Source organism: Anopheles ziemanni, chromosome 2 (genome assembly GCF_943734765.1).
Source record: "Anopheles ziemanni chromosome 2, idAnoZiCoDA_A2_x.2, whole genome shotgun sequence".
Lineage (NCBI taxonomy): Eukaryota > Metazoa > Arthropoda > Insecta > Diptera > Culicidae > Anopheles > Anopheles ziemanni.
In genome coordinates this window covers 65,731,112-65,757,288 of record NC_080705.1, presented here as the reverse complement: position 1 = coordinate 65,757,288, position 26,177 = coordinate 65,731,112, and the positions used below count along the sequence as shown (strand labels likewise).

General features: G+C 43.9%; 2 protein-coding genes across 2 annotated transcripts; one reads left to right on the top strand and one right to left on the bottom strand.

Annotated features, from left to right (window-relative positions):
* The first annotated feature begins 5,960 nt into the window (after positions 1–5,960).
* On the top strand, positions 5,961–11,689 carry LOC131280953 (dipeptidyl peptidase 4). Its single transcript, XM_058310199.1, has 16 exons — positions 5,961–6,068; positions 6,158–6,261; positions 6,370–6,568; positions 6,705–6,779; positions 6,867–6,919; positions 7,465–7,679; positions 7,753–8,047; positions 8,122–8,251; positions 8,335–8,523; positions 8,610–8,734; positions 8,867–9,042; positions 9,121–9,331; positions 9,409–9,594; positions 9,676–9,833; positions 9,911–10,116; positions 11,552–11,689. The coding sequence occupies exons 1-16, from the start codon at positions 5,961–5,963 to the stop codon at positions 11,687–11,689; spliced, it is 2,568 nt and encodes an 855-aa protein (XP_058166182.1).
* A 3,901-nt stretch (positions 11,690–15,590) lies between these two features.
* On the bottom strand, positions 15,591–24,998 carry LOC131281369 (JNK-interacting protein 3). Its single transcript, XM_058310697.1, has 10 exons — positions 24,536–24,998; positions 23,032–23,968; positions 22,259–22,276; positions 22,043–22,100; positions 20,628–21,979; positions 20,077–20,282; positions 19,419–20,002; positions 19,185–19,345; positions 18,864–19,094; positions 15,591–16,941 (listed from the first exon to the last, which is right to left on the bottom strand). Exons 1-10 carry the CDS (start codon positions 24,611–24,613, stop codon positions 16,838–16,840), a joined length of 3,729 nt encoding a protein of 1,242 aa, XP_058166680.1. The 5' UTR covers positions 24,614–24,998; the 3' UTR covers positions 15,591–16,837.
* Between the last annotated feature and the right edge of the window lie 1,179 nt (positions 24,999–26,177).

Genomic DNA, 26,177 nt, shown 5'->3' with positions numbered 1-26,177 from the left:
ACCGATACGGTAATTCACAACGTCTGCCGCACATTCCAATGCACCTTCAGATACATTTCGATAACGGCCCAACTTCAAATTCGTCTGATAAAGCTCCACCTTTTTTTTTAATGCAATGTTTCCCTTCCTAAGTGCAAAGATTGAATCAGCTTATGAGAAGCGTAATATCCCTGGCAGTCGATAAGCAAACGCTTATCAGCAGCAGTTGATTTATCATTGCGATAGTAGATCATTTGGGGGAAACGAGAGTTTTATCTCTCGGGAAATCACCCAAGCCTAATTGCTGTGTCCATTGTAAGGCCGATGTACTAGGGTGATCAATCGGCAAGGAATTAGTATCGATTGAGGCTTGCAACATCCAGGGAGTGAAATCATCGTAAATCATTTGTAATTTTGCATCGATTAAGATTGGCTCAAGATGAAGTAAGATCTGTTTTCTTTTCTTTTATTTCATATGATGAAAAGATCATAACTTTTGATGATATGATTGAAATAAGAATGAAATATTTTTAATGAGTAATGTTAATTTGATTTGAATTTCTATTTCAATGATGAAAAATCGAAATCGAAAATCTTTGGTTTTCAATTTTATTTTATTAAAAAAAAATCTTAAAAAGGTTCTTTACTTTTTTGTTTTAAAATCTTCTGAGCAGGGCGCAGTGTTGATCCCGTTAATATTTCTAAACTGAGATATTGGTCAACCAAGGATTAATTCAAGTCTTAATACAACGTTATGTAAAATAAGCGTAGGTTAATCATAGAAGATTTATTGCTATGCAGCAATATCGACGTTGCCATCTTCATCATGTCACGAACATCGGCATCGCAGTATTTTTTTGCCATTTTCCTGAACATGTTTTATTTTCTCCGACAGTTACATACACGCCGTTGCGACCGTTCGCATTCAAAAATGCACATTTCCGGTAGAGCACGTGGTAACCGCCATATAAGCGAAACAGTGGCCTACGCCAAATCGCCGTATCCTTCCACCCGCACGCTACGAAACCCAACCGGAGGCATGACCCCATGGCGAGGGATTTGCTTTGCGGCGGCTGGCGTTTTCCGGCACCAAGAAAATTTGTATGAAAATGCTGTCTGAGGTTACGAGTGTCGCAATGCCCCATTGCCCAAAGCCCGTGGGATTATGCACACCTCAACGTGTCGGTTGGTCACTCTACACATCGCCAACCACGGTGACCTTCCGGGGCTACTAGCACGGCCCGGCAGCAAATGGAATTATGAGGGTGGACACACTCTCTCTCTCTCTCCCGCCATTTAGGGGATGTTTTATGGCGTTACCACGTCCCTAGGCGGCAGGTGGAAGAAATCAATGCATATGGCGTGTGGTGCGGGACAAACGAGTAATGACTGCAGACCGTAATACGTTTTCCTTTCGGGTCAGTCAGCTCGGTCCCAGTGGACGGAAAGCAGGTGACAAGGGGGCCCCATCAGTGAGGTGGTTCTAATTTTACAACCTCACTTCGGCACGCGGGAAGCAACCTTAAGCCGGCACCGCAAAGTGTGTCCCATTGTGTTCATAATGGCGTTTTTGTCGCAGTTGGAGTCTTACGGCCCAAGATGATGCCCCTCGGAATTGAGCTGCAAAAGAAATAAATAAATAGAAAATAAAATAAATAGACGGCCTAGAGACGGCCAAAGCCCGTCCGAAAGTCATCACCGCGATCGCGATGAGTCACGGTCGTATTTTTAGACCGGAAATCAGCGGAAGCGCCCCCTTTCCCTTTGCCGCCCGGTGGTTCGATTTCGTCGTCACGGATATGTTTATCGTGAAGTGTAGACCTAGACCAATCGTAGCAAAAAAAGTAAATAAATAAATAGAAAAAAACCAACATGGTAAAAACAACACCACACAAACTCCCCCTTGCCCGCGAAGGGGCCGCGTGGTGTCGTCACATGGCGATGCGACAGTTTTTTAAACTGACCGCGAAACAGGGAAAAAGCAGCGAAAATACTACAGTCACACGCGAACGCGCGTTGACGCGATGGGGCCCGAGGATGGATGGCGTTGACATCGAAGGGTGGGCAAGGAGTGGGCGGCTGGTGTTTCGGGTCGGGACTTGGGAAAAGGGAATTTTCTCACCATCATGGCCATCGTCATCATCACCATCATCAGCAACATCATCATCGCGGGCAGCCAGAATGGCAGCATTCGGCTCGAAAAAAAAAAGACATTTAGCAGCAGAGAGAGAGGACGACCATAGCATGCCGAGGCATATACTCGCCATCGGGTGATAGTGGTGTTAGTATACAGGAGACCGCGAGTGTCGCGCGCTGGTTCTCGTCCATCGGGGACCGAAAAGGTGCGTTCTCGGTCCTGCTGCTGCTGCTGCTGCTGCTGCGGTCCGGCCAGCATCGTCGGTGGTAAAGCATCGTTCGCCGTACTCGTCGTCAGATCGTCGGATGGCAAACCATCGGTCAGACCTGTTTTGATGGTGTCGGAATGGTGGTCTAGCATTGTTCGGCTGTGTGCTTGCATAAAAGGTAAATTTTCACGCACGCACAGAACGGTACACACGGACATCGTACTATCGCTCGATTACGCGACCATATCGAAGTGGTGCGGGAAGCAAATTCCTCTAGTTTTGGGGACATTATTGTGCAATGAAAATTTGCTCCCCTGTTGGTGTGAACCAAGTGTTGTAGTGCCCTCAAGTGCCCGGAACGAATTTCACTTGAGGTGAACTTGATTTAAAAATGTGCCATCTTCACACGTTAGGAAGGAAGCTATTCTTGAAGGAAAAACAAATATGCCAGCCTGAAGGTGCAAAAATCTGGTATCCCAGCAGCGGAATGGATTTCCTGGCGATTATACAAAAGTGAACCTCCTCCCCCTCCCCCCATTCCACGAGCGAGTGTGAGTGGCACGAACAAAAGAGAGAAAGAAAGGAAAATCCGAAAGTGTGATAAAATCAAAAAGGAAACGGAACCACGCACGAGAGAAAAAATGGCAAATGGAAAATTGGTAGAGTGAAGCCGAATACCGAAAACACAGATGACACGCCAGGAAATCAAAGGATACTACTGCGGCGAGTGAGAATGAAAGAGAGAAGGAGAGTGAAGGCATTTTGGGAAAACTTGGGAAGCGAAGGGCCGATGATACTCCGCATAACCGCATCCCAAGGATTGCGTACGGCCCTCGATCAGAACTCGGATTCTTGGGGCTCACGGGAGGCAGCACTCTGCCGTTTCTTTCCAGTGCGCACGCCCGGTGCTTCTGGATGGTCTTCAGAAGTTCGCTGTGTGCCGATGGCGTTTGTGCAGGAAAACGGAAAACAAAATAAAGCTAAATTCTGTGGATGAACAGGGATTTCCGAATTCAAGAAAGGTTCCCTTTAAAGGTAGCCATGATTGGACGTTGTAACAAAAACAACAAATTGCAGTCAATTATCACCGGGAGATCCTCCAACGGCTACTAGATAGGAGATGGTAGTAGTCCACAAGTTGCGCTTTTTCCCGACCCTGGCGCCTCTCTCCGGTCCGGTTTTTTTTTTGACCCAACATTGACTACGCGTGAGATTCTTTTTTGTGTGCGAAGTCCTGTGGATTTCCCTCCAACTCTCAGAGCAAAAGGATATGTACCTTGCTCTCTTTGCCGCTCTCGACATCTCCGACGTCCGACGATGGGGCACGATGAGATGGGCGCATCATCAATCCTCGACGCCACACCGAAGTGTTCTCGTCCGTGTTGGAACGCGGCGGACGCGGTTCTGTTTAGCGACAGGTCTTTGCGATGGTCTATTTTCTATTTTAGTTTTGGTATAATCTTCCGCGAACCCGCTGCCGCCCCCCATTGTCGACATTTCCACAAAATCCCCAACTCTCTTTCTAAGCCAGCGGGCCGCAAATGATAGCATATTCGTGCGGGAAACTAGCGCCTCATCGGTTATCATCACCCTAACACCATACCCACCCACCGGCCCACTCGTGGTAATGAAGCAGTAAATTACGATGTCGTTCCCCTCGGTGGTGGACAGGCCTCCCACCGTCGGTTGAATCGCGCTGGTATTGTGTTGGAAGCGCTGCCTCAACGACGCGTCCCCGGGCAGGAAGAACGCAGTGGTCTCTGTGCGCGCGTGTGTGTATGTGTGTGGTGTGTTGTGTGGAAAAGTGACCGAGTGAAAGCCCGTCCCTTCAAATCGAACGGGGATTATCTAGGTGAGCAATCATCCCCCGCGATGTCAGGAGGTAAAATAATCGTGAATCAACCCGATTGGAAGGAGTTTCCCTTCGCCCCAGGACGTGTCCAGGGGTGTTTTCGATGTGGACATCGCAAGGCACCCTTGTATTATGTAAAGGAAGGCACCGCGCTGTTGTGTTCTTTACGGGCAACATAAGAAGCATTTTCACAACCGAGTTTCCTTTCGCCCACCCAAAACCGACCCGAAAGCTGGAGCTATAAACAAATCCGGTTCGAAGAGCTAACCTCACATCACCAGTAGCGAAATCGAGCAGTGGTTGAAGGGTCGGGAGGGGTGAGGAGGAGAACGGTTGAAGGGTCAAATGTATCCGCATAACCTCGCACAATGGAGTGTATGTGCACATGTGCGTTTTTCTCCACTTTCGTGGATCGGAACGCGTGCGTTTTCCTCGTTTTAATGGGGCGCCTTTTTCCGGCCCGTTGTGGCGAGTTTGGTTGGGTACGCTAAATGCTTTCCCCATGGCCCGCCTCTGGCGCCATCGGCCCCCAAGTGCGAAGGAGATCGCACCGAAAGATAGACGTGAAGTGATTTTTCTTCGGTGCTTCCATAGGTCAAAGGCGAGCGCGACGGCCAAGCCAAGGAACTAAGGCTTGCGTTTCCTGCCTTTCGCTACACTCCAGTGCTCCAGCGCCAGGATGGCGTTCGTGTGAGCGCCAATATGTATGGCCGTGTGTATGTGCGTGTGTATGTGTCGATGTTTGTAAGGCTTTTAAATCTGTTGCGGTCAGCGAGAGCCGTGCTTGGAGTCAGTGCAAAAACACCATTCACCAATCCAATTTGTGCGAGTTTGAAAAAATCCACACCAAACGTTGGCGCTAGCAGGAGCGGGGAAAAACAAAGAAGAAAATGCTCAACCCGACGGAACGTCCGTCCGTGCGTTCGTGTGGTGCCTAGTTTCCTGTACGTGCGTCTCCATCTTCATTTTTGCGTCAAATCTCTGGTCGCAGGATAACGATCGAATGGAAATATAGTATCGATTGAAGTAGGCATGGTGTTTTTCCTGCCACTGAACGTGATGAGGGGGGCATTTCCTTACATTTTTTGTTTCTTTTTCATGTTCCGAGTGAACTTTCCGCGAACCTCCTCCCTCCTAGGGGTGAACGGTCAGCCACTCGGAGCGTGGCCAGTTGCACGCCAGCTCTCGACGGGTGCATGGTTTTTAAAATAGTACCTTCAGAATCAATGCGATATGGACTAGGTGAAAATGTGTCAATTATAATGGCGTCCATCCAAGTGAACACAGCGAACAGGTGCAAGCGTTTATAACGATGATGGTGGTGGTTATGGTGTTTGGTGAAAATGTGCCCCCTGCCATGTGGACACTCGATGTAGTAGGAATTTTTGAGGACTGTCCCAAGAAGCTTGTTGTGGAATTTCTAATATAAAAAAATCTTCCTATTTGTTAAACGTTTAAAACGACTTGTAGAAACAAAAAAAAACTCTGCCTGCTTCATTGACTTTATGAAGTACGTAATTTAAAGCGATCGGGTATTTGGGGGTGAATTCGTGTGTGTTTGGGTGTACGTTGGCCGATGGCCACTTGGTTAATCGTAAATCATTCTTCAAAGTTTTTTTGTTTAATTTTTTTTAAATATATTTTTCTTTCCACAGCGTCACCAAAACGGTAGGATTAAAGAAGAATTTATAAATGTACGACAGGACTGAAATCACAGACGATCAAACCAAAGCAAGGAGAAATCGTGGCGGGTTTTCGAAACTATAGCACCTCGGAATTCTGTAATGCACGCAAATGTGCATACAGATCGTGCCGGGGGCGGCGGAGGTTCCTGGCGCCTGCCGCCAGATGAAACACTGCAGGTGGCCGATCCGAAGCAAAAGGAAGAAGCGGTACGCGACATTCATTTCCGAAGCAAAAGGAAGAAGCTGTACGCAGATTGCATTCATTGCTCATGATTTGTTTTATCTTTCTGCTCCAGGATTTGTTTCCTGCCGAAGGACACAACTGGCGGAGCATTGTGTTTTCGCTGCTAGTGATAGGATTTGTCATAACCGGTATTATAACGGCGATATACCTGCTCGGGTAAGAGTTCAGTTTTCTCTCCCTGGGAAAAGGAGGGTATTGGGGGAAAACTCGTTACCTTTATGACTTCCTTCTCTTCCCTTTCTCCGCCAACCCTGTCCGCTCCAGCTATGTCGACGAACTACTCTATTGGTCCGGGAGACGGATGAAGTTGGACGAGTTTCTGCAGAAGGATATAACCCCCCAACGGCTACCTTCGGTGTGGATCAACAATCAGAAGTTTGTATTCCAGGCGGATGATGGAGGCCTTGCTGTTTTCGACACTGCCACCAACAGTGTAGCCACGCTAGTTACAAATCACACTCTGGTGAGTTAGCGCCTCGAATGGGATGGGAGACATTCTATTTCCGCGTTGGTGAAATTAGGATGAAAGCAATAGCAAATGTAACTCCAAATGTCTCATATTTTTCAATTCACTTCATTCACTTTTTGCCTTTCTGCAGAGACAAATTAACGTTAAAGGCTACCACTGTTCTCATGATTTGAAGTACGTTCTGTTTAAGCACAATGTAAAGAAGGTAAGACGATCCGGCGTATTCCGTTGTTGCATAATTCGATTCCATTTTGAAACGCATTTTTTTTCTTTTCGATTGTAAATTTTACAGCATCATAGGTTATCTTTCACGGCTTTGTATACTGTATATGACGTATCGAATGAGTAAGTATGAAAACGTTAACAACAAAACCCTTTGAGTGTATAAAATAATTGTAAAAAAATCCTTTGGCCACAAATATGTTTTTGATATATTCAACCCAAAAGAAAAAAATAGTTTGATAAGATTTAAAAAGCTTAAATGTGTGTTAAATTTAATGGAGTTATCTAAAATCCAAAGAAAATCGTACATTGACGATGTATGTTTCTTTCCGAAAGTTATAAAAAACAAGATTTTACAAAGTTTTTTTTGAAACCTTATCCAAAAACATGATAAAGTTTTAGGTTGATACATCTGACCCGGATTAACAGGCTTTTTATCAAAATCAGGCCCTTTTTGTCAAATGTGTTCAAAACCAAAGAAATATATTAATTCAGAATTAATTACATAATATAAAACCATAGCTGAATCGTGGTATGACGATTTGACACTAAGTTTCATAAAGTTCTTTGTGATTCTATCAGCATATGTTTAGTTTATCGATTGTATTGTATAAACCGTATTGCAACAGAACATTAAAGAATACATCACCTGTCCGTTTACATTCCAGCCATCACATGCCGGTACGATTGAAAGAATCGCCGAAGGTTCAAAGGGCCCGTCTGCAGCATGCCTCCTGGGCGGGCAATACAACCGCCATGATCATCGTGGCCGAGAACGATATATACTTGAGACAATCACCATCGGACGAAGAGGTTTATCGCTTAACTTTCACCGGAGAAGAGAACAGAGTCTACAATGGTGTACCTGACTGGTTATATCAAGGTGAGTTCCCAACCTTCCCGGGCGTCAGTAAACCTAACTAACATGTGCACTCACCGCAAATCGGTTGTGGCAGAGGAGATTTTTGAGTCTTTTAGTGCTTTATGGACCTCAGTAGACGGCACGCACCTCATGTACGCCACCTTCAACGACTCGCGGGTCGGCATGATGACATTTCCTTGGTTCACGTCCAACACCGTGATCGCGGCCAGCGGCGAAGGCAACCGTGAGCTTTTCCCCGTGTCGAAAACGATACGCTATCCAACGCCGGGCTCGGTCAACCCGGACGTCTCGCTGTGGGTGATCGATATAAGTAATGTAAGCAATATACGAAAATGGGAAGTAATCCGTCCAGCGGCTCTTGAGGGACAGTAAGTAATCCGTTCACTGCGCGTGGCCGGTACTCGTGCACTCATCCTATCATCTCTTGCTTTCCCTTCTACAGAGAACACTATCTTATATCAGCCAGCTGGGTAGGCAATCTGAACGTGCACGTGTCGGTCGTGTGGATGACCCGCTCGCAAAATATTTCGATCGTTTCCTCCTGCTACAGCCCCACGTGGAAGTGTGTCGAGGTAGGCACTAGCGCGTTGCATCTTGCCGAGTCTGGTGGGGACGTTTTTCACCAGCCAATTTACCATCTTTCCCATCCCTACAGCACCACTCGGAGCGAGCGCCCGAAAACGAATGGCTCGATATACTACCTCATCCGCTATTCTCACCAGATGGGGACAGCTTCCTGTTTATGGCTGGGATCCAGGAGTCGGGCACGGAACACTTTACCCACATCAAGCACATCACAATCACGCAACAGCGCATGGCTGTCATTTCCCACGGTCGATACGAGGTACTGCTGCTGTACATTGAGTGAACCGTGTGACCCTCTAAGCGATGCTAATGTCCTCTCATTCATTGCTTGTAAAACCCGAACAGGTGATACGAATTCTGGCCTGGGATACGTACAACCATCTGGTCTACTATCTCGGGACGCACGGGAAAAAGCCCGGCCAACAGCATCTGTACGTAGTGAAAGATCCCGTCAGCGACGATTTGCGAAGGTACGAGAGCATCACGTGTTGCATCGAAACAACTAGAATCTTTAGGAACTTTACATTTCTCTTACGCTATCGAAGTTTCTAAATCTTTGTGCAATATTAATACCACAATTATGTTGGTTTTGCCCTTTCCAGAGCGGAACCTACGTGCATCACCTGCGATTTGAGTGACGTCCTCTGGGGCAGTCGGTACTACTACAGCAACTGCTCGTTCTTCGATGCGTTTGTCAGTGCGCAGCCGTTCGTGTCGCAACACGTAGGCATCAATCACTACATACTGGAATGCAAAGGTCCCGGCCTTCCGTTAGCTGGTGAGTTTGAACGGAGGCAAAACAAACCCTACTATATCTGAGGGCATTTGAAACATTTCCTTCTACCCTCTCAACTAGTTGTCCATGCGGCCCACAATCATAAGCTCATGCGGGTGCTCTACGACACCAGACCGTTCTACGCCAGCAAGCTCGCGGAGTTGGCGCTACCGTCGCAACGTTCGTTCGAGATTCCGCTGCCACACGGTACCCGGGCGTCGGTGCAGTTGCTGCTGCCACCGAGCTGGCGCGAGGAACTACGGGATGCCGCATTCCCCGTACTGGTGGAGGTGTAAGTGCCCGAGCATGGTTCGTCTCTTCGGAACATGAATGCCGACCTAACCCTGTGTTTGTATCTGTCTTTGGTAGCAATGGAAAGCCCGGGTCGACGTCCGTCTCGGAGGAATTCAAAATAGACTGGGGCACCTACATGTCGAGCCACAACGATGTGGTGTACATCCGGCTGGATGTCCGAGGGGCGCGTGGCCAGGGCAAGCAGGCACTGTATCGCCATCTCGGTGGGGTTGAGGTTCAGGATCAGATCGCTGCTCTTAGGTTAGTTTCTAAGCTTCCAATTTGTCTATCCATAGTGGATTTGAAAAACTTTAACGAACCGCTATTTCCTGTTTCGATTAGACACCTTTTGGACACACTGAAGTTTCTCGACGAAACACGCGTCGGTGTGTGGGGATGGGGCTACGGAGGGTACGTAACGGCCATGATCCTAGGCTCCCAGCAGCCGGTCTTCAAGTGTGGCATCTCGGTATCCCCCGTCACGGACTGGTTGTACTATAGTAAGTACCGCCGACGCAACCCATTCTCCGCCAATGATTAGCATGCATATCCCCTTCTGCGTTTCCCCCCACTTCAGATTCCATATTTACCGAACGAATTCTCGGACTGCCGGCGGAAAACTACAAAGCGTACGTCGAGGCGGACGCGACGCAGAAGGGACGCCAGATACCTTCGTACTCGTACTTCCTCATTCACGGCCTAGCCGATGTCACCGCACCGTACCAGCACGGTATCCAGCTGGCCCGTTCCCTCTCCGAGTCCGGGACAATATTTCGCTACTTGGTAAGTGAGAGCATGGTGGAAGAGCCCCTTCCCCGCAAATGCGCGCCCTAAGGGGCGTGCATGTGCTTGCCTGCCTTGCTGCCGGCCGCTCGAACGCTAACCACACCGAACTGACCCCGAACCATGAACTTTATTTGAAAACGTCGCTGAAAAGAGTTATTAGTTACAAAACCATTCTGCGCGAACCGTGACGAAAACTGCATCACCGCGACCACTTTATTGCACTTGCGAGCACACAATGCTTGGAACAGGATATCGTGTTCGCTCCTTCCAACTCCCAACCACCTCGATGGGTATTGCTGGTGCAGGTGATGAATATACGAATTGATTAGCGTTACTTTCTTTTATCTGAAAATCCTAGACCGATATATTCCAACACGCATCTGCTCACTTTTGCCGAGCGATAGAGTTCTATAGATCTTTGGTGATGTGTTTGTTTCTTCTTTTTTTTCATTGTTTTTAACTAGACACGATCGAAAGGGTCGTTGTACCTTGAAGCAACTTTTGGACTGATCACTTTCGACATAATTTTATTGCAAAGCTTTAATTTTTTGTTGTTCATTTCAATTGCTAATTTTGAATCTTTAGCAATTGCTCATTCTAAATTGGTCACAAAAATAGCAAGTCGTTTTATTTATTTTTTCAACGTAAAAATAGAGCATATTTTTCGTTTATGTTCCATTTTGTTTCGAAACGCTGCCTGGTAGAAATTTTGTTTTGTAGTTTTCTTTTTCGTTTTGTTTTCCACAGATTGTTGACCGATGAGGTTTTAGCTGCTGTTCATTTATGTTTTCTTAGCGTTCATTTTTGAGCTTTCAAGTTTGGATAGTTTTTAACTAGACACTTCTCCACGACACGACATCCATCGTATGACACAGTACATCCCGAACGTATAAAAGTTAATTATTAAACTCACAGAACAGCAACAGCAAAAATGATACTTCGAGAACAAAAATGCACCACATCCACACCATACCAAGAGACATGAGAAATGGGTAAAAGTATTATAAAGACAATTCACATTTTTCTGTTCAGAGATCGTAGGAGTAATACTTCCATTTCCGGTCGGAAACAATTCCAAACAACACGAAATGTTACACAAGCGAATATAAACATTTGGATAAATGCTTCACTGTGGGGCCACAAGAGTCCTCTGCATAGGTGGATGGAAGCGCCCCGAAGAAAGGCACATTTTGCATGTAACAACACCATTTTCGAGTACAATTTATATTTACCAACAGAGTTGATAGCCTAGTTGAGCATTCTTCCAATCACGTCCAAATAGTTTTGACTAGGTACTTTGCCTTGTTTTTCTGCGGCCCCCTTTCTCTCATTAGATTTTCTTAGGCCCGGAAAGGCTCTAGCTACGATCGCGCTGATACTGATCATCTTTGGGGTAACTTTCTGCTTCTTTCCCCACCATTTTATTTCGCAGAGCTACGCCGACGAAGGGCACGATCTCACCGGCGTGATCGAGCACGTGTACCGCTCGATGGAGGATTTCCTGCGCAACTGCCTGTCGCTAGACTCCGACGAAGATAAACCATCGGAAGCGAATGTACCGAACGAGTAGTAGGAGAAGTAGTTGATAGTAGGATGTGCAAAAACAAAAAAAAACGAAACGAACGTAAAATGAGTGTTGTGAGATTGCGTTAGTGAGTTATACTCTGCGTTAGGACAAGTGGTTGTGTTGTTTAGTTTCTGTTTTTTGCTACCCGTACTTTTTGCAAACTCAATTGCTTCAAATTCGATTCCCGCTCGGATAGATGGACGTACAATAACTGATAGGTTCTAAATACATAGACATATCAGAGAAATATGGTAAAAAATGCAAGAAATAGACGATGCAACAGCACAACGAAACAACACGCAAACTTTCACGGCACGACAACAGGAGGTGAATGTGAATGAAAACCTCCACAACAAAAGGGTAAATGAAACAAAGCAGAAGTTTGAAGAAATTGCTAATTGAAGTAAATTCGAATTCCACCAAAAAGCATGTATCGTTTATGGAAACTGTATTTTATAATCATGTTAAAGCGTAACACCACAGCTTACAACACATCCCAGTCGAAAACGAACGAGTGAAAAGCAAATCAATCTAGCAAGTTGAAACTTTCATGTGAAAAGAATTAGCATAACAAAGGCAAATAAAAATGTTAACTCAGAGGCTGATGATGATGATATGTGAAACAAGATAAAGCCATACAAATGGCAGATTGGATATGCAGGAAGAATGGGTAACAGGCATGAGTTGAGCAAAACAAAAAAAAAAAAAGATAAAACAAAACATAATAGAAAGGAGAACAGACAAAACAAAGATCAAAAGAATTGATTAACGAAACATAAACAGTCCTACTTACAATAACGAAACTGATGAGTGAGTTTTTTCGTCTCCTTTAACGTCTATTTAAGTGTAAATTGTAGCAAATCAAAACAATGAACGAAAAACAAAACAGCGAATCAAAAACCGCCATAACCGGTACCACCCACGCAAAAATCGGGGGGGAAACCACCCCCCTGAAAATTAAAAGTAACATCTTCAATCAACGTATATAGCTAATAGATTGACCGCAAAATGTCTACACGCAGTGAAATCTAGGATTTAGTTACGTTTTTTCTCAGCTTAAGATACCACACAACATACACAACTCAGCAGCAAAGTGAATTTAATGCAGTCGCGTGACGCTTTATTGTTTAGTGAATTGAACTGCATTACAGTACCGAAGAGATCAAAATAAGCGAACAGATAATGAACAGCTCATTACAATTCTTCTTCCATCTCATCGTATAGCCTAATAGCAAAGCGAAGCTAAATAAATTCGAGTGTAAGAAGCAGCGAAAACCATGTAAGTCACACAACAACGGCAATTAACAACTCAGATGGTTAAAACAAGCAGAGAACAGTGTAATACAAAGACAGAGTAGGCAAGTATATACGTGTGAATGTGTGTGACGGTGTGCAAGTGAGTTTGTGCGTGTGTATTCGAGTGTGTATGTGTACGAGTGTAAGAAAAAGAGCCAAGTAAGGAAAAAGCAAAAATAAATGGATGGCGATTTTTCATAGTTACTTCACGTCATAGTTGTTAGAATTACAGATGAGCAATCAAGATGTAAGCATGAAACAAAAGAGAAGATCCAAGCAAGCAGAGCAAAAAGTTAAATATAAAAAGCAATTATGTCGTAAACGAAGCAAGGTAAGCAAAGCGAAAACAGCCCAAATCGAAGAATAATTTAAATGATTTTTCGAACAAACTATACAGTCCGAACAGCTCGTACAGGCGTGGGACAAGTCGGGCCCTGGTGAAGCTGAAAACTGTAAAATATTCATCGAAACGATAGTTAGACGGAGAGTACACATACACAGACAGATTTGTTGCTCGATAGTCAATGAAGTTAAAATATAGAAGAAGAAAACCCCAAACGCCAGTTGTGAAGTGCACCGCTCGATGCACCAGAAAAAAATGTCTACCAGCTGCGAACAACAACAAAATCTATTGTTCAAACCAACATAAGTCTGCAAATGGCTGCGCATTACTGCATATGTGACACTCTTACAATTTGAGATAGAAAACGTTGCTGTGTCTTGATAGAACAAAACGGCTACGCAGCGCCTACGATTATCAAAAATCGATCCAGATTGTGTGTGTGTGTGTATGTGTAGGGAAATTTACAATTGAAGAAGTTTTTGAATACGCCAGCCAGTACCACAATTACGACGATCTAGCTAACGTATTAAATATGATTGTTTTGTTTTCTTTTGTCGAGTATGTCTAAACAGGTGACGAACCTTCATTCTTCCAAGCTTCTTCCATAACTTGTTGTATGCTTTGCAATGTAAACATTATGTTTTGCGAAAATGTTCTTCCATTCAATAAGAACCACAATCAGTCCTTCTTTTTACAGAGAAATTCTAATTTATTTTCCCCGTTTCGCCGTTTGTTTGAATATAGCACCAGATCTCTACTCTAAAACGTCAATACATAAATTAGGACAAAAAGGAAATATCAACTTGATCTAATTACCACAACATAAGCCATTCGGAAACATAATAAATTGTAACTTTTAAGACGTCACCGGGGGAAACGCGGCTAGATAATTCCACTCGACAAAAAAAAACAACTCGACGCAAAGAAGCGGCGGCGCGTGCAACAGGCGGCGTATAGAGAAGCTAAAACAAGACCTAAAACGTAGGGAAAGAGTATAATTGGTGTGCCATTCTAATGTAAACATGAGTAACACAAACTAGCATCTAAACACGTCAGTCAGACACTTAAATCGATACACCGAAATGACAAATGAAAAGGCAAAGAAAAAATCACAAAGCGAAACACGCCATGAAAATAACACAAAAAGAGAGAAAAAACACAGAAATGAATAAGATAATCATAATTTATGCTTCCCAGCAAGTTTTCATTACATAATGGTTGTGAAATTGAGAATAGACGAAAATAAAAAGTGGACAGAGGAGCTAACAGATAAAAACAAAAAAACAAAAAAGGAGAAAAACATGAAACCAACAAAAAAACAAAAACTAATATTTGTAAATAAACGTTAATATATTTATAGTCCAAAGAGAGGGAAGAAATAACAACAACAAAAGTGGAAAACGGAACGGAGCGGTGAAATGTGTTCGCTAAATAAATAGAGAGTACGAAAATGTTTGGTCTTTTCTTACACTGACACTCGCATATCTGTCCTATTTGACTTTCCATCATTTTTGAGTTATCCCCATGACTATCGATGTTTTGACGTGCAAGGTGAACAAAGTATGCTATAGTATGGGACTGATATGCGAGTACTTTTGCTTTCGCCTTCGAAAGTACCCGCATATCGTGTCCATCAAGGTTTATTTTCACCATTTTAGAATTAAAAACATTTTTTTAATATGAAATGTCGTTCTCAACGAAATGTTTATGTTACAATACAAAAGTTGTAATCAAACAATCATAAATTGTTTACCACTAATAACAGCAAAACATAATCGTATGTAAAAAATTACAATCGCTATTTTCTCAATATGATAATTTTTCAAATGGGACGTATACGCGAGTATAGGCAGTATGTATCTCATGTATCTGTATGTATCATAAAAAAAATGTATAGTGCTTACCTTCTTATTTTCCACTGCAACGCCTTGTTTTATGTCTCCTTATTTGACGAATCCTGCGAAGATAAAAGAGGCCTGTAATGGTTAAATACATGAATCATTTCTTTCAATTCATCCACCTATTACCTTCTTAAAGACAACGAATTATGCATTGATTACTTATATTTGCTGTTTTCTTCAAATAGTTTTTACATCATGCTAGTTATCGCAAGCTTTTGCCTTGGAAGTTGTACGTTAACCGAATCTTTCTCTTTCAAAAGCAAAATGTACAAATCGTATGCAAAATGCATACACAGGGATTCAGTAAATCGAACGATTTAAAGTAACCTCCGAACAGAACATGAAGTAAATAACTAAAATTTAAAATTTACTGTTATAAACCATACACACTGCATTAAAAGTATCTGCCTTTTTACTGCCTTTCTAACCGACATTTGTTCCTGCAACTGGTGTTAGTAAATTTGTTGTCAATTTTTTTGTAGCAGCACAGCAAAAACCCTTTTTTGTTTACTCGAACGAAAACTAGTAAAACAAGTTTAAAAATATATAATAAAATGACTAAACATACACAGGTTAAAAAATTAACTAAACTGATCCTACACACTAAATTTGTGTAACGCAAGAGAATATTTACAAAATTAAAAACAATAAAAACTCGTACGAAAACGAAAATAGTAGCTACTAAAGTTAAACTTTTGTTTTGTTTGCTTCAGCATAACTGTAATTATCGTGTCTTTAGCTACTTCTTCTCCTGGCTTAATGTCCACCTTAGGACAGCTTGTCCACCTAGTGCATTACTAGGGTAGCATATGAGTAAGATAATCCAAGCGTAACCATCATTAATGTAATCATATTAGTATATACCACGGGTTTGATGTTTTTTGTATGCTTTTTAAACTGCCTAGATATTTTTGGGGTCAAGTAGAAAATCAACTCACTGTACTAAACTTATTCTTTGGCGGATACGGGGATGTTGGTAGGTATCATGTTTTAAGGTCCTATAGTTTCCTAACTGTTATTTCTATTATACCCATTGGTTAAGCCTTTACAAAAGGATTTGCTTTATTTTGGCAAGCAACACTTCCTTCAGTAACCAACAGAGAACCGACCAACTGAGAATGAGTGATGGGAAAGGTGTACGCTAAGTTTTGTGATAAAAATGTGTTCATATCAGAACTACGCTTTACCCCTCAATGCGCTATTAGCACTCTGTTCGCGGTTTAGTATTATTCTATGCAACTGAACGGACGCTACACAACGCGTTAAAAAGAGCAACGGCACTAAACTGGGATACAATAGTTTAAACTTCACTCTCAAACACTTTTTACCTCTTTTTTCAAACACCTTCACCTCATCTCCTAATATTTTTTTCTTGCGTGATTTACTTGTATCTAGCTGTGTTAGTTTTTATCAAATATGTTCTGGTTGTTCTTGTGTATGCTTTGTGTAAAAGACCTAGTAAAAGATAGCATGTTGTTGAGTTCATCATTCCACCTTGAACACTTAACAGATGCCTCCTTCCATTCAGCATCGTCTTCTGTAAGGTCCTTATGGTTTGAGCCAACGTATGTCACACCTTACCCCCATCCAAGTATCAAAGTATTGTCCGTCTTAGCGGTTGCTGACTTTCCATACGATAATGTAGCTCTTTTCATTGCGATTTTCTATCGTTTGGTTCGGTTCTAGTTCGACACTCGCCTCCATGTCTCCGTCACCTGCGTATGGACAATAAATGGTAAGCATATATTAATTGGATTGCTAAAACTTCTCATACGAATGCACAATAGGCGAATGAAACCTTAAATAATCATCTATGAAATTGAAAAAAAAATACAAAATGTACAACATTATAGAGGGATTGTAGTACATAATACTTAAAAAGCTAGCACAAAGGCGAACTTGAAAAAAAAGTAATAAAACAGCTACATACACCAAAGAAAACATTGAAAAATGACTAGAGAAATACGCAATTTACAATCATGCGTTGTGAAAGAAGACAAGAAAAAACGAAGGAAATCTTTACCGACTTCATATATAATGAATATTTAAGAAAAAATAAGACAACTGAATGAATGTAAATAATTAAACCATTTTTACTGCATGTTTCAAATGCTAAATTAAAAATACTTCAATTTTTATGTAACTTAAAAGAAATGCCCGATTGACAAAAATTCAAATTTTTTGCAGCTGTCATGTAGTTACAGCAAGTTTTTCCACGGCAAATTGCTGGGACTCTTGCTGGAACTACATGATAGCACCAAAAATTTATTTTTTTGTCAACCGGATGGGTTGCTTATGTCATATGAAACTTCCTAAAATAATCCAACATCACAGTAAGCTGCATGTAAAAGCAAAACAATACCAAACACATTTTATAGTACTTATAAACCATCAAGCTAGTAAGCAAGAAAACGCTTTTTAAATTAATGGCTTCCGCCCACGATGTTATTTGTTCATTCACCACCAGCACCACCGCTAGCGTCTGGCAATTCTGTGTTTCATGTGGAAATATGTTCATAATATATAGGGAAATCACACGAAGTAAAGGCAGCATTACAGCAAAAAAGAATACAATATCTACATCCATAAGCACCGCAAAACTAACAGAGTTAAAGTCCAAAGGTACAACATCAAACATACCATGTACGAGAAAGACCATTGAAATACGTAAAGAAACCTAACAAGAAACAAAACAAAACAAACTAAAAGCAACATACCTTTGCAAATAGGTTCAAAGAACAATGGACGGGTCTGAAGGGATTCGCTTTTGATCTCTATTTGATCTTTAATAAGTGCTTGGACGCTTTTAAGCATTGCTTCATTCGATAGCTCATTTTTGCGGATTTGGTACGTTTCTGTTTTTAACTACAAACATAAATCATCATACGATGAGCTAACACGCCAAACTAATAAGTGTGTTGCGGTATCGCATACATCTTCTACTATTTCTTCTAGAAGAGAGAGAGAGAAAAAAAGAGAAGAAAGGAAGGGAAGTGAACAATAATGTGACGGTGTAGAAATAAAAGGCAAAAAAACAACGATTACACATTTTCAACACTACTAAATTGACGGCAAATCAATAGAGCTGGCAGTAGGGTACTATACTAGGTACAAGCTTAATAAATCTCGCTGAACAACAGCTACAAAATGCATCCTACGGAGAAGCATTTTTCCAAACTTTTGCTTATATTATACTTGAAATGTAAGTTGAAAAATCATTAACCAACGGTTAAACAAAGCATTCAAAAGCGAAACAAACATCTTTTTGACTTTAATTTGGATTTCCAGAAGAAATCAATCATTTTTGTTGCACGAAAAACAACGATTATGCGGTAGTTTCATGCAATAGATTTCATCATGCACACAGAGTTCTTTCAATTTGCGTTATCAACAATTATTTAAATCCCAAGACGAATGAACATTTTAACGCCGTTGTTTCATCAATTCTCCATTTAGAAAGAGAAACATCTACATTGTTTAAGAAACTTCCAATAACGTCATTCACGAAAATGCATTGGGCAAAGCTATAAACGCTAAATGTATGACTGTTTGTAATGAACGAAGGACGAACGATGAAATGAGTGGTAAATTTAGTGAAGCCGATTGTGTTAGTAAGAACGAAAGCGCGACCACTTACCTAACCGAAAATCGATGTAGCCCTCACCACCGGATATAACCAGCATATCCTTCGACGTCGTCGGGAGCCCGTGGTTGGGTGGATTCATCGGTACGGAGACGAAGAACTTCACCGCGTCCCGGTGCCCGTGGAAAGAAAGTTGAGCATTAGCGAAGCGCGGTGAGTACGGTGTATTGGAAGCTCCGCTAGCATCGGTCAGCGGTACTGAAATCACAACTCCGTTTCCAGTTCCTGCAAGGGAGTAATGAAGGGAAGAAAAAAATACACATTAAACAAAATGGCCACAACGGTACTCCATGCCGCCACAACAAACAGACATACCTATCCACAACCGATTGCACGATACCAGCAGGGCGGTAATGCGCACAAATGAGAAGCCTAACTTGCCCGTTCCCAGCATTTTCGATACGTACGGATCGATGTCGATGTCTTCCAGGTGATCGTACGTTTCCGCCGAAAACAGTCTTAAGGTAGAATCCAGTCTGATAAAGGACGGAAAAAGGTGTTATTACCAATATTGCGCTTTTAGCTGATTATGTATCATTTTGGCATTACCTTATGGAAACCCAGACACCCAGTCCGGTGGTGGCCATCTGTCGGATTTGACTTTCCTTTCTCGGGTGCGCCTCGAACGACTTCAGAATACACAGCGTGATGGGATCGATGACGTGGATTTTGTTTCGATGAGCCGCCCATACCTTGTCCCCAACGATCGTCAGGCACCGCACGGAGTATTTTGGTGAGCCGAGCGTCAGAAGGTGATAGCTGTTCAGATCCCACTCGCCGTTTACCTGCCGCCGGAACACGGCGACCGTACCGTTTGCGAGCGCTACGATAACACGCGACTCGACGTGCACGATCGAGAGCACCGAGTCCGGTAGCTTTACCTTGTGCAAACAGAGGTTCCATCGCGCGACGGAACTGTGTACATACAGCATACCGTTCTGCGCGCCAAGCCACATTGTTGGCCCGATCGATGATATCGATTCTTCGATCGCGGCCGACTGCTGGTGTGGTAACGGTTTGTTGGGTGATGTCGTCCCGGCGATAGTATTATCATTCCCGTCAACTACGCCACCAAGTGTAATGGTAATGTCCTTTGTGTCTACTTTGATATCCTCTACAACGGCGTTGCAAGCCTATTAACAAAACAAGGAAAACATATTGACTAATATGCATTATTTCCCATGCCGAATCAACTTTTCGCCCGTACCTTATTATTATGGTTAAGATCACGATCATTGTTGACTTCGGTTGCCTGCTCGGGAACTGGATCGGGCGGTGGAACCACTTCCTGGGCCTGCTCGGTAGCTTTCGGGTCGTCCACGGCGGCCGTCTCTACCGGTTGTCGTATAACCTTTTCGAACGAAACCTTACCGATATCGTCCGGAGATTCACCAGGCTTCTCAAGACTATGACCTACGTTTGAAAAAGTAAATGTGTATCTTATAGTGTATCTAGTAATGAGAGCAAAAACTCTTTTTAGCAATTTGAATCATACTGGACAATCATCACAATGATTCGAATCTTTTAGTTACTCTTTTGTGATTAAAAACAAAGATTCACAACCTTGAAAAGGGATTCAAATAGCAAAAGAGTGAATAAGAATTCAAAAAAAATAATAATTACAAAAACTGTCCGTGATGTTTCTACACACTCACTTATTCTATCTCAGTATGCACATAACTACAGCGATCACTTAGAAAATGTATAACAAAGACAGCATCCTAGCAACCATTTATTGCTCTTGGGCCTCCTGCTTACCTGATTTAGTAACTTCACTGTTTTCCAGCATCGCGTAGTCCATCTCGAGGGCACCACGTACCGTACATATGCATAGCAGATGGTTCTGGCAAACGGGGAACGAGTCCAGCACTTCCGATGGATTCTTCGCGTCAATCACCGTGACGGTGCTGGCCGAATGCGTGCTCGTGCATATCCATACGTACGAGCTAAGTTCGCTATCGGCATCGAGCATCGAGGCTGGGCCGCCGAGAGCTAACAGCTTCCGTTCCAAGATTTCTCCCAGATCTTTCGGGTCCGCCGCCGCCTCGTCTCCCGTGAGCTCGGTAATCTGTGCCCCGACAGCTCCACCGACCGGTTCCTTGGAGTAGAATATGCTGGCCGCGCCAACGATACAACCGCCATCCTTCATGTAGCCACCCTGCAGATTCACCCCACTGGCACACCAGACCTTCATGTGTGGACTTGCTTCCGCTAGCGGGCGACAGTACACTGGAACCGGTACCGGGACACCACTGCCGGTCGGACGACCGCCACCACCGCCGGCTCCTCCACCGATGCCACCGTTTGCCCCGGATCCACTCGAGGGCTTGAGACTAGGTAAACTCCAACCGTACGCTTGCAGCCGGCCGTCCTCCTTCTGAACGTGAGCCCGTACCTGCCGGTACTGGTCCCGCCGCCGCTGCATCGCCCTCTCCGACTGCGTCAGCTCGGGTTCCTTCGAGAGAACCAGTATGTTGCCCGGGTGGCCACTGCGCATGAGCGCCGTCGAAGAGCCTGCACCCGAGAGGGCACCCGCTATGCCTACTCCCCCGCTACTACTACTGCCTGCGCCAATAAGCATCCGTCCCTCGGGCATGGCAGGCAACAGCGAGCCGGGCTGGTGGGGTGCCTGTGCACTCACACCGCCGTACCGCTGATGAAGGCGCCCGGGGGACTCACTCGACGGCCTGTCGTTGGAGCTAAAGAGATTACTAAAAAACTTCCAAATGCCTTGCTTCGACTTCTTGTCCAGCGTTTCGACACGCGACGCACGCATCATCTCCGTCCAGCGGACGGCGTCCTGCAACTCCATGAAGCGTTCCTTGTACTGGTTGCGCTCCATCAATACGCGCGCCATTTCGACGCGCGTGAAACGCTTCCGCTGCGCCATCGGTACGTCACCCTCCTCCTCCTGGTCGGTGGTGGACGAGGACGCTTGCTTCACCTGCGCCTTGGTCTTCTTCAACTCTTCCTCCAACTCGGTAACCTTCGCTTTCAGCTTGTTGCGTGCCAGAATGACGGCGTTCAGCTCTTCGCGCAGAATTTCGATCTCACCCGTCAGCTCGTCGACTTTTACGATTAGATCGTCCTTTACGATATTGAGCGCGTTCCTGCAGAGAATAAGCCATGTTAGAATATGCAATCCTAAATGCCCTGTTTTTGTGTGCACTTACTTCGTAGCCAACAGCTCGTTGTTTTCCATGATCAAATTCTCCACTTCCTTACCCATACCTGAAAGGACGGAAAGCAATCAATATGTTTGCATCTTTTCTTGCACAAATCACAAACAAAACAAACGCATTTTAGTGATAAAAATTTGTACAGAGACTAAAAGTGCAACATACATAAAAAAGCACATGGAAAAGCGTATTTTATGTTTTTCAACTTACCGAAAAAGTTATCATTAGCTGCAAAGTAGAGAAGCGAATGAAACAGGTTGCATTATTAGTAAAGCGTTAATGGATTTTGCATGTGAATAGAAATTTTGCGTTCGTTCGCAATTTACATTACGAATTTATCTCGATTTTAAATTAGAATAACTAAGCGATACCGTATATGTCCAAAAGGAAAAATTTAAGGCATTTAGTAAATGCCATAGATTTTGATTTCGGAGTGGCATTCAAAAAGAAATGTGAATTCAGTTCATCCGCGTAAGGAATAAGGAGGATACAAATGCCCCCGATTTTTACGGTTATGTTGTATCACAAGAATTACAGTAAACTGCCCATTATTCATTATACATTTTTCGTCTATTCCAATGGAGAATGCACTAGAGCATTAGAGTAGTTAACAGTTAATAGAATTTAAAAAGATAATATTCATAACGCAACAAGCAATTAATGTTTGAGCAATCGACAGTTGACTCAGCCTCAAGAAATTTAATTTAAATGTATTTCCGTTCTGATTGTGAACCAAGCTTTACTCCATGAGTTTGCATGCCATGTTATGCGTTGGCTTGCAAATGGAATTAAAGTGAATATAAAAAAGGTCCACATCAAAGAAAGTGATTGCACAACGGACACAACCGTCGTTAAACGTCCAAGGGTGTTAAAAGTGCGATCTTTTGATAGTTTAATTAGCACAAACATGCAATTGATGGCAGCCACGTGTGTTTGTGTGTAATATGAAACAAAAATAAAACTGGTCCCACATTGGCTCGTACCTGATGAGGCATAGTCGCCCGGATGCACCCAGGCTCCGGTAATTTCGTTTTCTTCACTCTCCAAATTATCATCCTGGAACGACAGCTCTTGATAAAGCATGTTCGCCGATCGCTGCTCCTTCTTTGTCGTCGTCTTTCCAGACACCGCCCCACCGCTGGTGGGACTTTGGAGCGTCTTGACCGCACCGGCACTCGTTGCTTCCGCCGGTGTTTTCGCCGAATCGACCTCTTCCACCTTCTCGGTCGCCTTCGTTTCGATTTCGTTCTGCAACGAGGGTGGTCCCGAGTCGGGTCCACTGTCCTCCTCGCTGCAGAGCGTTTCCGTGTCGAGCATGGTGGAGTTTTCCAGCGAAGCGAACCCATACGAGACGGGGCCGGTCGAGCGCATCATGGGCATCAGGCGCGACCGGGACACATCGAGCCGCTCGGACGCGGAACCGGCCTGCGAGTGGGTTGAATTGCCCATCATCAGCTTCGTCCGCTCCATGTAGTCGACGTGCGTCTTGAACAGCTCCGTGTAGCGCTCGTGCAGTTTGCTGTACTCTTTCTTCAGCTCCGATTCGCGCTCCTCGAGCCGGCTCGCGTGGTCCATGCTGTTTTTGTGCTTCAGCTCCAGCATCCGCACGATGCTCTCGAGCGACTCGAGCCGGCTGGCGAGCTCCTTGTTCTCCTGCTCGGCCAAATCTTCCGTCTCGAGCAGCTTCTGTTCGGCCTGCTTGCGTGCATTTTTCTCCCGCTCGTACTGCGTCACCAGCTGCTCGTTGTCCTCGCGCAGCAGCTCCAGCTCCACATCCTGCTCCTGGTTCGTTTGGTACGCGGAATCGAGACATTCGAGTACGTTTACCAGCAGAGGCATAAGCGTTTTCACCACATCCTCATCGTAGCGCTGAATCATACGCTCGAACTCTTGATAAATACTTCCGGCCAGTGATTGTACCTGGATAGAGAAATGGAATGAAAGTGGAAAGAAAGTTTATCCTTGTTCACAAATATTCCCATTTACGGACTTCATCTATTTGATTAATGCATAAGCTATTTACGTATAACTAACTAAAGACCATAATAATTGTGTACTTTAGACAAATTTACGTTCGGAAACCCCGAATGCTCCGGGTGTCAAATTACAATCTCCGTTCCTTTGACCACGACGTCGACAACAGGCCCGACGCTACCCCGGGCCACTAAGAAATCACCCAAGCAGACGTTGGGGAGGCATTCGCAATGCTACTAATTAGATTTAGTATATCCATATGCATCGGACTTTCTTTACCCGTCGACCCAAAGGCGCCGACCGCATGAGAAGCAGCGGGACGCATCAAAGCATGGCACCGGAAAGCACCTAATGGTCCGTTGAACGCAACCGCTTCCACAGAGGAAGGCTTCCTTTTATTTTTATTTTTGTTTGAGCACCGATATTCTGATAAGAGATATGTTTTGACCATTTCCTCGAAAACCTAAGCACACTATCACATGGCACCCGAATTATGGGAAACCTTTATCTTACCTTCTCTGACATCACCATTGCGGAATCTTCGTGCGTGCCGTACACGACTTCCGACGGCTCGCCCGTGTCGTTTTCCATCTTGAGTTTGCGTTTGACCTCCCTCCGCCTGCTGGACTTTAACTCCCTTGTTTCGTCACGAGTATAAACCCACAGCGATAGATTGGTGACTGATTCACTGAACGTACATTTGATAGGGTAGAGGGGATGATACCCAACGAATAAGGTTGTTTCGTTTTCGTTTCACGCACAGAAGAAAAAAACAGACTTCAGACAGAATACGCTTCCGTACACAAGCACAAACAGTTGCAGCACAAATTTACATCCTTAATGGGGAAACCATGACAGGGACTTTTCCTCACTAGTGACACTTCCTGCGGGAATCGATCTGTTGTTTCCCAACGTGTGCCCCGCGGACGTTTCGACGATGGCCGTGGTTGTCATCTTCTTCCTCACAGCACCCACCCAAACACGCTGCACGGGTGATTTTTGCACATCTCTTGTGCAGCGCAAAAGTGGCACGTCCCAGCCCAGCGACGTCGTCTACGGTACGATGGAAAACATAGAAAACTTATGCGAACACTACACAAAATGACGCAGACGCGAACGAAAACCTTTGTTTGACGGGCACCGATCGTCTCGGGCCTTCACGGTAACGCGCACCCTATCGAGGGGGAGCGGGCAAATTGCCATGCACAACCAATAATAATCACTACGGCGGGGGTGGATTATTCCGTAATTCACTTCAACCTTCAGCACGCACGATTCTACAGGAGGTCCATATTATCGTCGTCATCTTTTTGGCACGAAGAAAGAAAGGTCTTTCAAAACAAAAATCCCAGTGAAAACACTGTTGCAATAGATAGCTGGAGGCTGTCACAGCTTTTGACGTTTCACTAATGTGTCACTTGAAAGCTCCACTCGCTTGGATGACCGAATATTCAAAAATGTCGTTCGGAAATATATTCTCTTAATTGTTAATAACCTGGTAGTTCTACATCAGCGTATAAGTAATTTGAATTTGAGATTTTGTCATTATTTTGTTCATCATCACCCAGATGTTTGTTCGTTAAAAATTAGACTGAAAAAAATTCTGAATAGCGTTGTTAGTCTTGAGAATATCTTCCATTTACGATGCTCTTTATTAAAAACCTATCAAAGGACTAAAAATGAACAAACAAATTTACTTTCTCAATCTCACCTAACTTAGCTTTGCTTTTGTATTCACATTTCGAGGGCGGAGTCAATGCACTGCACATTCGCGATCTCTTTCTCGCTTCTTGCGTGGTCTTTTTCTCACCACCGCCCCTAGCGCTATCAACGAATCAGAGGCTTTTCTTCCTCCATGCTGTAATGAACACTATGCGAGCAGGATTCAACGAAAACGCGACAGTTGAACATTAACCACCGAACAGTGTATACGTTGCGAAAACAGAGGTGATAAAAGTATTTTTTTCTTCCTTCCAGTGGCTACCAGTTGTTAGTAAGATCGTGTACAAAGTGCCGTGTACAATTTTAATAATTATATTTAGTACAGTCGTAATACGAACAGTGCAAACAATTCGTGTATGTGAGGAATTCCGACAAAACTCTCGTTTACAGAACATCTGGATAAGATGAGTTGTTGATTATCCGATCAAGTGCG